The 13328-nt window shown below is 36.9% G+C and overlaps 1 protein-coding gene across 1 annotated transcript; it reads right to left on the bottom strand.

The window, feature by feature from the left end:
* Nucleotides 1–8604: 8604 nt before the first annotated feature.
* Nucleotides 8605–11650, bottom strand: tmem53 (transmembrane protein 53). The gene is made up of 3 exons (XM_048164516.1): nucleotides 11419–11650; nucleotides 11110–11213; nucleotides 8605–9623 (listed from the first exon to the last, which is right to left on the bottom strand). The coding sequence occupies exons 1-3, from the start codon at nucleotides 11471–11473 to the stop codon at nucleotides 8925–8927; spliced, it is 858 nt and encodes a 285-aa protein (XP_048020473.1). The 5' UTR covers nucleotides 11474–11650; the 3' UTR covers nucleotides 8605–8924.
* Nucleotides 11651–13328: the final 1678 nt, after the last annotated feature.

Raw genomic sequence — 13328 nt, 5'->3', positions numbered from 1 at the left:
TGCCACTGGGTTTGAAATTTTGTTATCTAATGCACATGACATTCACATATTTTTAAATGTGGAATGTCCAAGTACTTTTTTTAGGGCCACTCTATATTTCTTTGCTCTTATCTGAGTATAATACAGGCCTACTTGAAAATCCAATAACACAGAACGAATAACAAAGGGACTTTTGCCATAGAGAACAAGAGAAGCTGAAGTGTCAGCTGTACGGCAGAATCAAAAGCCCGCTGCTTTGTTTCTGTGCCTCTGTAGAGCTTTTGTGAGCCCTTGCTTCTGGAGGGCTGTCACACAAGAGTACATCTCTCCCCTTCATTAGACATACTTCCGTCTGCGGCGCCCTATATCAGTCAAATTAAACACACCCCACGCGTGCTCGGGGACCAGTGTCGTCGCACTTTTACACTTTCAATCTTTCAAACTATGCGCCGTGGAGGCACACACGTGCTCTCGAACCAAGTCCACCTCTAGTGTAGCATGGGTTTGTTTTGTAGATCTAATTCGACAGTGCTTTTAACAGGAGCCCGCTGCTTGTCAGATGCGATGGCTGTGAAGAGCCGGAGATGTTCTCTTGAAGCGGCTCTGTGAAGCGCAGTCACTTTGAACAATATCGCTCAACCCGCGCTCCGAGAGGTGCTGTTCGCACGCTGAGGGCCCCTCTCTCTTCCTTCACCCTTTCTTCTTCATTTCTCCTCGTTCTCATAAGTGGAAACTTGCAAGGGGGGTTGGAGAGGTCGGTTGCAAGCCTAGTCCGACTGGAAGCCCTTCTCTTTTCTCTGAGTGTCCAATTCCTCAAGTTACACACCAGGGAAGCTTTTCATGTTTGTCAAAGCGGAGACGACTTTGGTCATGTCTCTCTTGCGCTTTCATCCCGAGTGGGAGGGGGGCTGACGCTCGATGTTCCTTTCAGTGGGACGCTTTGCTCATTAGTGGAAGGGACTTGAAGCTCTAACACAACATGTCTCCTCTGAAACAGGTGTGGAGGAAAAGGCCAGCGGGCCGGAATGGCCCCTGCAGGCTTACTGTAAGCGCCACGGGTCGCTGTGCCAAAAAAGCGGGGGAGTGAAGGAGACGGAAGGACAAACATGGGCTGATGTGATGTGTCTGTTTCCTGACACCAGACATCCAAAGCTGCAAAACAAAAGATGACACAAATACTGCGGATGGAAGAGGAAGAAGCAGACGGAGACATCGGCTTATGGTTAACCTCTAAACCTGAGACACCGCATAAAATACAACAGTGTTGACACAACCAGCTTCAGGAAAGACGGGTCATAACCCAGGCATGGGCAACAAGGCTTTGGAATTGACTGGACTGGAAGTATCTTCAGTTCAAAAACATCTCTGCAGAGGTTTCATGAGACGGATGGATTGTTAAAAGGATAGTTCAACTAAAAACATCAATTTACTCACACTCACATCAAAGAATATATGTTGTTTAAAAAGTCAATATGTTGTTTTTTACATTTTTGGGGGGGAAGTGTCCATTTAAGAATTATTTTAAAATTCACATTTAGGTAGCCTATGAAGTTTTTGAATCATCCAATACATTTTATTTATATAATCAATTTTCTGATTGTTCAGAAGGCATGTAGTTTGATCATTTAAAATCCCATGAAATATCGAAACTTCTTCCTGGGCTATCTAATAACTTGCAGTCATGACAGATTTGCCCATTTCCCCTTGGATAAGGGCAACAATATCATATCAGATATTGCTCTTCAAAAATGGAGCAATGAGTGCATAGCGATTGTATATGGCAGTATATCTTCACAAGCAGTCTATCTCAGTTATCCAAAGGGCAATGCATGTAAAAACAGATGTACGATTTGACATTAAACTCAAAGTAAAAGAGGGTGACAGTCACAAAATCCCAAAACAGATTTAGAAAATTCACAGACATCCCCCTCTGCGTTTGATGGCCATTGACTGTAAATGTCAATGCTGCGGGTTATCTTTTAATTTCAGGTTATATGCTTCAAAAAAAAAAAAAATATATCTTCTGTTTTATATGGTCAAGAACCAGCAAAAATAAAGTTTCTATCATTAAAAAAACATCTCAAATCACTGTGCATATGATAACTTATGTGAATGGGCTTGTTTAATCGTTCTGCATTCTGAACTTTATCTTTCTTTTTTGCAAACAGTCTTTGATAAATGCATTGAATAAGTGTAAGAGAAGTAAAAGTCGAGCCACGGGACTTTTATGTATAAAGGAAAGTGCATTCTAAGGGGTTTGTTAGACAAAATTATACATTTCTCTGTGATTTAGCCTACTGTTTTGCTAATTTTTCGACTCTAGCGCTACTGCTGCTTTGTCTGATACTGCCACCTGTGGTTAAAGATTGGACATTACACCCAGACCTACAGCACTGAAACGAGCAGGTAAGTCTGAAGGATGTGTTCGTAATAGAAACTTGAAACTCTTACAATCGTTGCATAGTATGTATATACAATACATTGTATACTGTGTGTATACTACTACATCCCACAAGGATGAGTTCACTTTCAAATAAAAAATTACCTCAAGCTTTACTCACCTTCAAGTTGAATATGGAATGCATAGGACGTATCGTAAGCTTTTTGAACTGCTAGAGTATTACACTTTCTTTGTAAGTAGAAAACGGAAGGCAGTCTGGCGGAAGCTATTTTGCTTCATAACATATTAAATATTGATATATTTTTTACACAAACGCATCGCTTCGCTTCAGAAGTACTTTATTAACCCCCCGGAGCCGTGTGGAGTGTGTTTATGATGGATGGCTCATACTCGTTTGGTAACGCTTACTGCCATTATAAAGCTCGGATGCATCAGGATATTTATTAATATTTGTCCGATTGCGTTCATCAGAAAGAAAAAAAGTCATATACACCTAGGATGGCTTGAGGGTGAGTAAAGCTTGGGGTAAAGCTTTTTTTTAGTAGTAGTGTGCAGTGTACACTGAGCAGTATTCGGTTGTAAGCTGGTATTCCATTAGACAGTGTTGTTATAGAGATACATGACTGAAGAAAATATTTAATGTAAATTCTAAATATATATATATATATATATATATATATATATATATATATATATATATATACATTTAATTATACAACCATTTTAAGAGCCTACTTTTCTTTCTCACTGTTTCCCTACATTAAAAACGAGGCTTGTCTGCCAAACGCTGCTATTTTAAATCATTAATCTCTGGGCATGTGTGCTGTGTGGGCATTCAGATTCCCATAATGTTCGGCGGCTGACAGCAGCCATTTTCCATGGACGAGAGGGCTGAAGAGGCCTGTTGACCCCTTTCCACCACAATCTTCCCTCATCACACTTTGCGACTTCATTAACTCTCAGGGCAATTTCAGGACTTTTTCCAGGCGTTGCCATTATACAGTGTGCTGTCAATTACACATGCCTGCTGCTTAAAAGAAATCCAATGATAAAAGTTCTCTGAAAGCCAAAAGGTCATCTTCTCCTCTTAACCTCAGATTGAATGTTTCTTAATCCCGGTCCGAGTAGATGTGAACAATAATATTAGCTTTGGTTTACATCTTGTGCTTAATTATTTGGCATAGACATGTTTCACATAATAGAAAGTGGCCTATAGAAAACAATGGCGTTATAGCTAGGTCAGTGAAAAAGGACAGTTAGTATGTGGTCACACAAAACACTCAAAGGCAAAGGAACTGATAGGTGGCTTTGTTAAAAGCACAGCAGGTGAATCATGGAGAAATGCTGCCCTCTACTGAAACTAATGTGCTACAGCTGAAAACAGACAGAACAGTTACCAATGAACTTCAGAAGTGGCTCACAGCAAAACAAAGGCATGAAGAAACAAGAGGAGAAAAGCATGTTCTTCGACAATTATGCCCACTGTGTTGATGAAGATAATCAGAATGAAAATTATTTAAAATAGAAATTCACTAGTATTCAACTACATTATTTTATTTAAATCAATTGAAATGGGTTAAACTAAAAGTCATCATATAACCATTCAATCGTAACCATTTAAGTTGAAGTCAGGCCTGAAACACCTTTTTCAAGAAAACACACAAGCAACGCCAAGCAGCTTGACAAACCAGACAGAAACAACGCAGTTCATTCATGATGCACTCCAATAAGCGATGTTCATCTGTCTAAACAGATAAATAAACTCCTCTTTTTCTCTCTTCCCTATCAGTGGCTTAAAATGATATATGAAGTGCCACAGATGGCTTTCCAGAGAGACAAATGCCAGTGACTCGCTCTGAAATGTCAGACGTGACAGTCGGAGACATGCCATGAGAACCTCTGCCTGACCAATTTGAAGCCCTCCTGATCACAAACTGGCTGACTGTCACGACTGACAAAGGCCAATTTTACCTGCCTGGAGTGAAATATCTCTCTATGACAAATATAAGGGTAGTGAAGGTACTGCTCATGAAAATCTTCTATAAGACAATACCAGCTAGCTGAACCAAAGAATCTGGTTTAGTGTTGTAAATACTGGGCAAAGTCACAATATGAATACAAAGAAGCATTGTTACTCAATGGAAGTGTTTGTACCGAGTGACCAGTCTGTCAGAGCAGTTCCAGTTTCAGGGTTGAACAACGAATTTCCATGACCCATCCTGTCATTTGTGATTACTGGATGATGATTTTTATGAAAACCATCTTGAATCAAACCCAATTTTCTCCTTGAATTAATCAGTTCAATCTGCTTCATTAAAGAGAACAGACACAAAAGAACAATTCGCTCACAAATCGTAGTGAGCAGAGCATAAATAGAAATACTTACTGTATAATAGTAATGAGCAAAGCTTCGAAGTCTATGTTTCAAATAGATTTTTGCTGCATTATCATTGTAATTACACTACATTAACCAGCAATGTTCTTAGTGTGCAGTGCTTCAAAATGGATTCAATTGATTTGCATTTTTGAAGTCTCATTTTCCCACCACAAATGTATATTTAGGGCCAGATTCAGTTTAAAGGTCCTGTTCTTCATGATCCCATGTTTCAAACTTTAGTTAGTGTGTAATGTTGTTGTTAGAGTATAAATAAAATCTGTAAAATTTTAAAGCTCAAAGTTCAATGCCAAGCGAGATATTTTATTTAACAGAAGTCGCCTACATCGAACGGCCAGTTTGGACTACATCCCTCTACTTCCTTCTTTAATGACGTCACTAAAACAGTTTTTTGACTAACCTCCGCCCACAGGAATACACAAGAGTTGCGTTTGTAGAGTGTGTTTGTCGCCATGTCGTCGAAACGCTGTTATTTTCATCCCGCAGTCCAATCACCGGGTCTGATTCCGGCTCAAATTGATAGGGTAAAATTAAAGACATGTTTACAATAACACTGAGCGCGTGCATCTCCACGTTATGGTAAGAGGCGTGACCTTTCAGGGCAAGATGCGCTAAACTGCTGTCCAATCACAACACAGGAACCGCTGGCACAATCAGAACTCGTTACGTATTTCTGAAGGAGGGACTTCATAGAACAAGGAAGTCATCAGCCCGTTTTTATGACAGTGGAAACAGCGGTTTACAGATAAGTAAATTATGTGAAAAATACTGTTTTTTTACACGCAAAACATGAACACATGTTATATTGCACACTATAAACACAATCAAAGCTTCAAAAAACCACGAAAAACGGGACCTTTAAGACACAATCTTAAGAACTAGCCTGACCAGCAGGGGCCAGTTGTATAAACTTAGTTTATGTTGACTATGTCTAACTAGTCTGACCAACCAACAGTTAACCATTTTTTAATTTAAATTAGACCAATCTACGTTTTTATGTAACTGACTTGTTACTGAAAAGTTATGACCAGTCTTAGAGAAAAGCATTAGATTAAGCTGTTTACGCAACTGGCCAAAACAAGCAATTAGTCAACAGCTCAGATAGCAACTTTGTGCTGGGCCAGATCCGGCCTACATCTGCCACTTGTGGTGTGATGATCTGGTCCACATGTGGTGTGGAATGATGGCACTTGGGCGGAGCGCTCCTGTTTGCCAGATCTTGTCAGAACATGTCAGCCAAGAGCAAAGACATAAACCAGAACTGGACCTTATCTGAGCCACAAGATCGTTATATATTATTTATAGAATCATCTTAGCATTAACAAGCCTGTTAACAAGCAGAATCACTGAAGGAAAGTGATTAAATCAAATCTCTCCAGATCTCAGCAGAGGAGGATTAAACAACTCCACAAACAGCATTACAGCTTCACATAATACTATCCAGATTGGCTTTATTTCTGTCATTCATCTCTTTAGTTCTTATTGAGAATTAACAGAAGTTTAATGCTCATGTTTGTTTCATTTGAAGTCACCATAATTGTGATTGGTGTTTCCATTAGTTGGGCTCTTAACTTTTTTTTTAACTTGTTTATTTTCTCTGGCTGCCGTGACAGTGTGTTTCTCAAACACATTTACAGTAACAAAGAAAGCTGAAATGAGATCAGATGTTAATTTTTTTTTTAGCTGTTGACGATTTTATAATCATTGTAAAGTAACCTGAATCACTGATGTAATTTGAACATAGTAATTGTGTTGTGCCATTAATACATTTAAATAACAAACCCTGTTTTATTGCAATATGAGATCACACTGTATTGCAGAAATCAATAAGTTTGAAAATCAAAACCATGAACTACAATCAGCGTATGAATCTCAACAATGGTGACAACAAAATAATCAATCAGATCAAATCTGGACATCACAAAAACTTACTAAAAGACAGAACAAAAACCAAAGCAAAAAAAAAATAAATAAATGCAAATAGTTCAATTAATAGGACAATTCAGCTGCATAATGTATACATGCTGTGATACATGCATTGCAGCATGCATTGTGGCATGACACTTTTGATTGTCACCATTGTTGAGGTTCATGTGCTGATTCTTAATGTCTTTGTGTCATCTTTAAATAGTTTTGTGTGTTTTTTTAATCTTCTGATTGATTTTGTTTCATTATAAGATTTCAGTGATGGCTGTTTTTTTCTTTTTTTTTTGATTGCAAGATTTCAATGATGGTCAGTTTTGTTCCTTGTTTTGCTCCAACCCTAATTAAACACACCTGAAGCTAATCAAGGTCTTCAGGATTACTAAAGTTACAGGCAGGTGAGTGTTTTTTTTTCAGGGTTGGAGCTAAACTCTTCAGGACAATGGCCCTCCAGGATCAACGTTCCCCACCCCTGCTTTAGAAGATCTCAATAGCAGTCAGTTTTGTTCCTTTACAAGATTTTAGTGACGGTCGGATTTGTTCGATTACAAGATTTCAATGACTGTCAGTTTTCAATGACGGTCAGTTTTCCTCTGTTATGAGATTTCAAACACAGTTTTGTTTCATTATGAGATCTCAAAGACAGTCAGTTTTGTTCCTTTACGAGATTTTAGTGACGGCCTTTTTTGTTTTACTATGAGAGCCGTCTACTATTTCAATAATGGTTGGTTTTGTTTCGTCACGAGAGTTCAATGATGGTCGGTTTTATTTCTTTACGCGATCTCAATGACAGTGAGTTTTGTTGTTTTAGAAGATCTCAATAGCAGTCAGATTCGTTCCTTTACGAAATGTCAATAACTGTCCGTTTTGTTTCATTACGAGATTTCAACGACAGTCGATTTTGTTCCTTTGCAAGATCTCAGTGAGGGTTGGTTTGTTCCTTTACAGGATTTCAATGACAGTTGGTTTTGTTCCTTTACAAGATCTCAGTGAGGGTTGGTTTGTTCCTTTACAGGATTTCAATGACAGTTGGTTTTGTTCCTTTACAAGATTTTAGTGATGGTCGGATTTGTTTGGTTACGAGATTTCAATGACAGGCGGTTTTGTTCCTTTACAAGATATTAGTGACGGTCAGGTTTGTTCGGTTACAAGATTTCAAAGACACTTTTGTTTCATTATGAGATCTCAAAGACAGTCAGTTTTGTTCCTTTACGAGATTTCAGTGACGGACTCTTTTGTTCTACTACGACATTTCAATAATGGGCGGTTTTGTTTCGTTACGAGAGTTCAATGACAGTCAGTTTTGTTCCTTTACAAGATCTCAATGACAGTTGGTTTTGTTCCTTTACGAGATTTTCAATGACGGTCTGTTTTGTCTCGGTTATGAGATTTCAATGACGGTCAGTTTTCCTCTGATACGAGATTTCAAAGACACTTTTGTTTCATTATGAGATCTCAAAGACAGTCAGTTTTGTTCCTTTACGAAATTTTAGTGACGGCCTCTTTTGTTCTACTACGACATTTCAATAATATTCTATTTTGTTTTATTACGAGATTTCAATAATGGTCGGTTTTATTCCATTACAAGAATTTAGTAACAGATTTGTTCGGTTACGAGATTTCAATGACTGTCAGTTTTCAATGATGGTCGGTTTTCCTCTGTTACGAGATTTCAAAGACACTTTTGTTTCATTATGAGATCTCAAAGACAGTTTTGTTGCTTTACAAGATTTCAGTGACTACCTCTTTTTTCGGCTTTGTTTTTTGTTTTTTTTATGAGATTTTAATGACAGTTGGTTTTGTTTCGCTACAAGATGACTTGTCTAAGCAGGTTTTTCACAACCATGGAAACTTGCAGCTTACTGGTACCACAAACTTGCCTTTGGAAAGGCTGACTTCAATCAAGTTTAGTTAACATAAGCTTTTATTTAAGGAAGGCACATTAGTCAAATACATTAATTTATTCATTCACAATGTCTAAATACACAAATGTACTCATTCACAATGTCTAAAAATCTCAATAATGTGACAAATCAATAACCCCCTAAATTACAATTTAATTCACAGCATAAGACAAATACATCAGAGATTAGGGTACAAATTTAACCCTGTTAAAACGTTCAGATTTTTTAATTTATTAAACAGCAGTGCGTATATTTCACAAATAGCATATGCACATATACATTTACAGAGTGTATATTATATAGCCGGTCAAGAACTATATAATCAGTGATGCACTTGGAGACGCTTTTTCGTCAGGGTCTCCTCTGAAGTAGTCATGCAGCGGGTCAGAAACGTCCTGCACCTGTTGGAATAGTCCTCTGGACAGTCTCTGTACAGGCTCACATGGGCAGGGGTGATGAAATCAAAACTTTCAACCGTCAACCCTTTCTCCCGCAACACTTTAACCATCTTCTCCACATCCCTGTACCTGATCACCCGGTCTGCTCTGGAATAGAGGTACATCTGAGGCCAAGGTGCCGGGTGATCCGTCATGGCATCATAGTGGTTCTTGTGAAAGTACTTGGTCACAGGATACAGAACAATCCTGAGAAGAAAAACCGCCACAGCAAACAGTGCCAGGAGGAAGTACTGCAGTAGGACATTGACTTTAGGCCCTAAAGTGGTTTTGAGCGCTCTGAGCGCTCCTATAATGTTTTGGCTGCCCGGGGCACTGTCCACAACAGTTCCCACCACATACAGAGTGCTGAACTGCTTGTGACTGTGCAATAACTCAACCATGTAACGGTAAAGCATGAAGCCCCCATTGCTGAACACATGGAAGAAAATTGGGCTGTTCTCCACCTCGTAGTCATACAGAAGTTCAAGTAATTTGTGCGCGGTGCTTCTTAGTTCCTTGTAGCCCAACGGTTCTGAAATAAAAACAGTCTTCAAAGGAGCCGTGTAGCGTAGAGTCACACATCCCTGCGAAGAAATGAGAAGCTGTTATAAGTGGATCATTGACGAATAAGGTTTTTAAAAGTGTAAAAAAAATATATATATAATGGAGATATAATTAATTTTTAAGTTTTATTAAGTGTTAACAATGAAACTATGTGGTTTTTATAATCAATTAACATTGCTTTTGTCATTTTTACAAGATGGACAAAATTTGTCACCAAAAAAGTCATTCGGTTTAACCAAAACTTTGGTTTTACCAAATGACACTTTTGGTTATACTGAATGACTATATTTTTTCAAACAATGCTAACAGGCTGATTTCTAGCTAGCTAACAAAAGGACAATCAAAAATGTTATATTTAGTACAAGTTTTTAAAATATTACAACATTTTCCATGTTTTATAGCGGTTGTACCGAATGACCTGATGTTTTGGGACATGCGTGTGAGCGAGTGAAAACATGAATTTTTCAAATAAGAGAGAGTTAGTTACTTTGCTTCATGACCATGTGGTCCTTTGCAGGTGTCTGAATGATGTCACATCCTGTCACAAGATACTGACCGCATGACTTGATCCAAAATGGTCCCCTTATATTGGTTACTCCGAATGACATCAATGAAATTCATTTTCAAGAATTTTCCAGACATTCTTTCTCATAACAAAGCAGCGACTTCTACACATAATTTTAATACCGTTTTGCACTATGTTGATATATGATGTTATAAAATCATGCCAGAATAAAAAATATATACATTTATTACATTTTAAGATATTTTAATCACAAATGAAATGACTGTATTGGCCTTCGGACGGTTAAACCGAATGACCTTTTGACACTTCAAAATCTTTAAAATACCTTTATATGTAGCAAACTATAATTAAAAGCTTTTGGATTCAATAAAAGAGATCTAGTTGTACTACCTTACATACTTTGGATGTCATATCTTTGTTTTTTATTATTATTAATGCCTTTGGACAAAAAAAAATGACCCGTCACGTCATTGACCCAAGTACATTATACATGGGTGTAACTTCAACTTTTATGTACAAGGGACCAAATTTTATTAAAACAAACAGATTTAAACATTTTCCAATGATTTTTTTATTCTTACATCTTATATTTTATGATTTTTTTACTCTTTTATGTTTTATTAAGGTCACATTAAAACCTAGAAAAAAAATTCAAATGCCTTTTATTTACAAATTTTAATGTTTTATATTCGATCTGAAAATATAAAAGACATGAAAAACATACTAAAATTAAAACATTAAAATATTTCTAAAAATAATATTAGACCTATGATAATCGAAGAAAATGAAACATTCAATATTATTGTGTAAAACTTATATAATATAATTTTTTACATTTTAAATGTTTACTGGAAAACTGGAAAAATGTCTGGCAAAAAAAATATGCATATGATTGTTTTTTTCCACAGAACTAACAGTGCCCATAATTGAAGAAACACCAACATATGTGTGTTTTCAAAGACTTTAGGACAATGTCTCACCTGTTCATTATAAATGGAGCTGTATTTGGCGAGATGTTTGTCTCTGCTGCCCGCCCAACCTAGGAGAATAACCACTGGCTCCTTTGATCCGCGCCAGTGTTTCTCTGTCAAGACAAGAATAATGTATCCAAATAACACGGATCCAATGATACACACATCTAGATCCTATTAAAGCTCTCTAATTTAACACCTCTAATAAACACAGCTTGCAGGCTTCCATGCATTTGCTCTGAATATACTGAACACAGAAGCAAAGAATTAGTCAAGCAAGCAACCCAGTGCTGCTGTCAGGCTCACAGCATCACTCACCTGAGATCAGTGCCTCTGGAAAAACTATGTTGTAGTCTATATCATCATCCCCCATATTGACAGTTATTTCCTCAGTCGTCTGTCTGCCATTAATAATTCGCTTCAAATGAGTGTCTCGTTTCACTGCTCTAGTGCTGCTGAGCGGACAGTCACATACAGGAGCGATACACGATAATACAACTCGAGTGAAGTCGGCAACATCAGTGTGTCATTGTTTCATTCAACATCCGGGTCACAATTCTCAAGCGGCAGACAAATTCAAAATAAAAGCCCTTTAAAGGCTAAATTAAGTCACTTTTCAAGCACTTTTCAAATACATTAAAGTATATGCTGTTTAAAATTAATATGACTTCTTCTAACTGTCAAATGTAACATGAAATTAGTTCTGAGAAATGATGCATTGTTTTATAATTCATACAGTTAAGTGTGCTTTAAAGGGTTAGTTCACCCAAAAATGAAAATTCTGTCATTAATTACTCACCCTCATGTCGTTCCACACCCGTAAGACATTTGTTCATCTTTGGAGCACAAATTAAGATATTTTTGATGAAATCCGAAAATTTAAAATTAACACTTACATTACCCAGAAAGCTACTAAAGATGTATTTAAAACAGTTCATGTGACTACAGTGGTTCAACCTTAATGTTATGAAGCGACGAGAAAACTTTTTGTGCGCCAAAAAAACAAAACAAAATAAACTTTATTCAACAAAATCTAGTGATGGGCAATCTCAAAACACTGCTTCATGAAGCTTTACGAATTTTGTTCATGAAAGTCACGTGATTTCAGTAAATGAGGCTTTGTTACGTCATAAGTGTTTAGAAATTGCAATGGTTCCCGTGACTTTGGCAGTTTGATTCACGCTCCGAACCACTGATTCGAAACAAAAGATTCGTAAAGCTTCATGAAACAGTGTTTTGAAGTTGCCCATCACTAGATATTACTGAATAAACTCGTTATTTTGTTTTGTTTTTTGGTGCACAAAAAGTATTCTCGTCACTTTACAATATTAAGGTTGAACCACTGTAGTCACATGAACTGTTTTAAATACATCTTTAGTAGCTTTCTGGGCATCTGAAAGTGTTAATTTTTAGTCTTGCTGGCGATGCTGGCCTCACTTGGCCATTTGATTTTACGAAAAATATCTTAATTTGAGTTCAGAAGATAAACGAAGATCTTACAGGTGTGGAATGACACGAGGGTGAGTAATTAATGACAGAATTTTCATTTTTGGGTGAACTAACCCTTTAAGTGCCTACATTTTTAGAGCAGGTGTAGGAATATGTACACTGAACAAAATGTGACCTCATGTTCTGTTTGGGAGATCCTAACACTCTTTTCATAAAATTAGAATATAAATACACAATGTCAGAATAAGCAGGACTATTGATGGTATTTGCATATGCTGTTTTATTTAAATAAAAATGATGCCAAACATAATTCACATACATTTACTCACACTACATGCCACAATATCTTCAAATTAAACTAGAAAAAAATAGATGGTTATTTATAATTCAAATTAATAAATACATTCTCTGAATTCACATATAACTTGAAAATCATTTCATTTCAAAAACTGAGTTCACAACACTAACAACACGTGTTGTTCACAACATGCAAAGAGTAAAGAAGGACATATGATTATATATTCTTAATAAAAAATAATAGGTCAAAGCAATTACTACTAAAGTTACTAATACCCTGAACAGTGTTGGGCAGTAACTAGTAGTGTAACTAATTACTAATAAGATTTCAGTAATAATATTACAGTTACCATCTATTGTTACTTGCTGCCTCAACCCCTACTGATTTGAAATCCAACAATCTAATAATTCCTAGATTTATTTTCCTAATTTTCATGACTCGCACAGGCTCATGAAGTCACCAGTGCAGCAGGCAAGCTTGG

Source organism: Megalobrama amblycephala, linkage group LG17 (assembly GCF_018812025.1).
Source record: "Megalobrama amblycephala isolate DHTTF-2021 linkage group LG17, ASM1881202v1, whole genome shotgun sequence".
Classification (NCBI taxonomy): domain Eukaryota; kingdom Metazoa; phylum Chordata; class Actinopteri; order Cypriniformes; family Xenocyprididae; genus Megalobrama; species Megalobrama amblycephala.
Note: the sequence above shows the minus strand (reverse complement) of the source record. Positions and strands in the feature narration are given on the sequence as shown.

Bases quoted from the DNA above. Each gene is read 5' to 3' on its own strand.
- tmem53 (XM_048164516.1), bottom strand. From the start codon at position 11,473: ATGGGGGATGATGATATAGACTACAACATAGTTTTTCCAGAGGCACTG. The intron at 11,214-11,418 runs GTGAGTGATGCT...TTGTCTTGACAG, and splicing joins TCCAGAGGCACTGATCTCAG to AGAAACACTGGCGCGGATCA. The intron at 9,624-11,109 runs GTGAGACATTGT...ATTTCTTCGCAG, and splicing joins GCTCCATTTATAATGAACAG to GGATGTGTGACTCTACGCTA.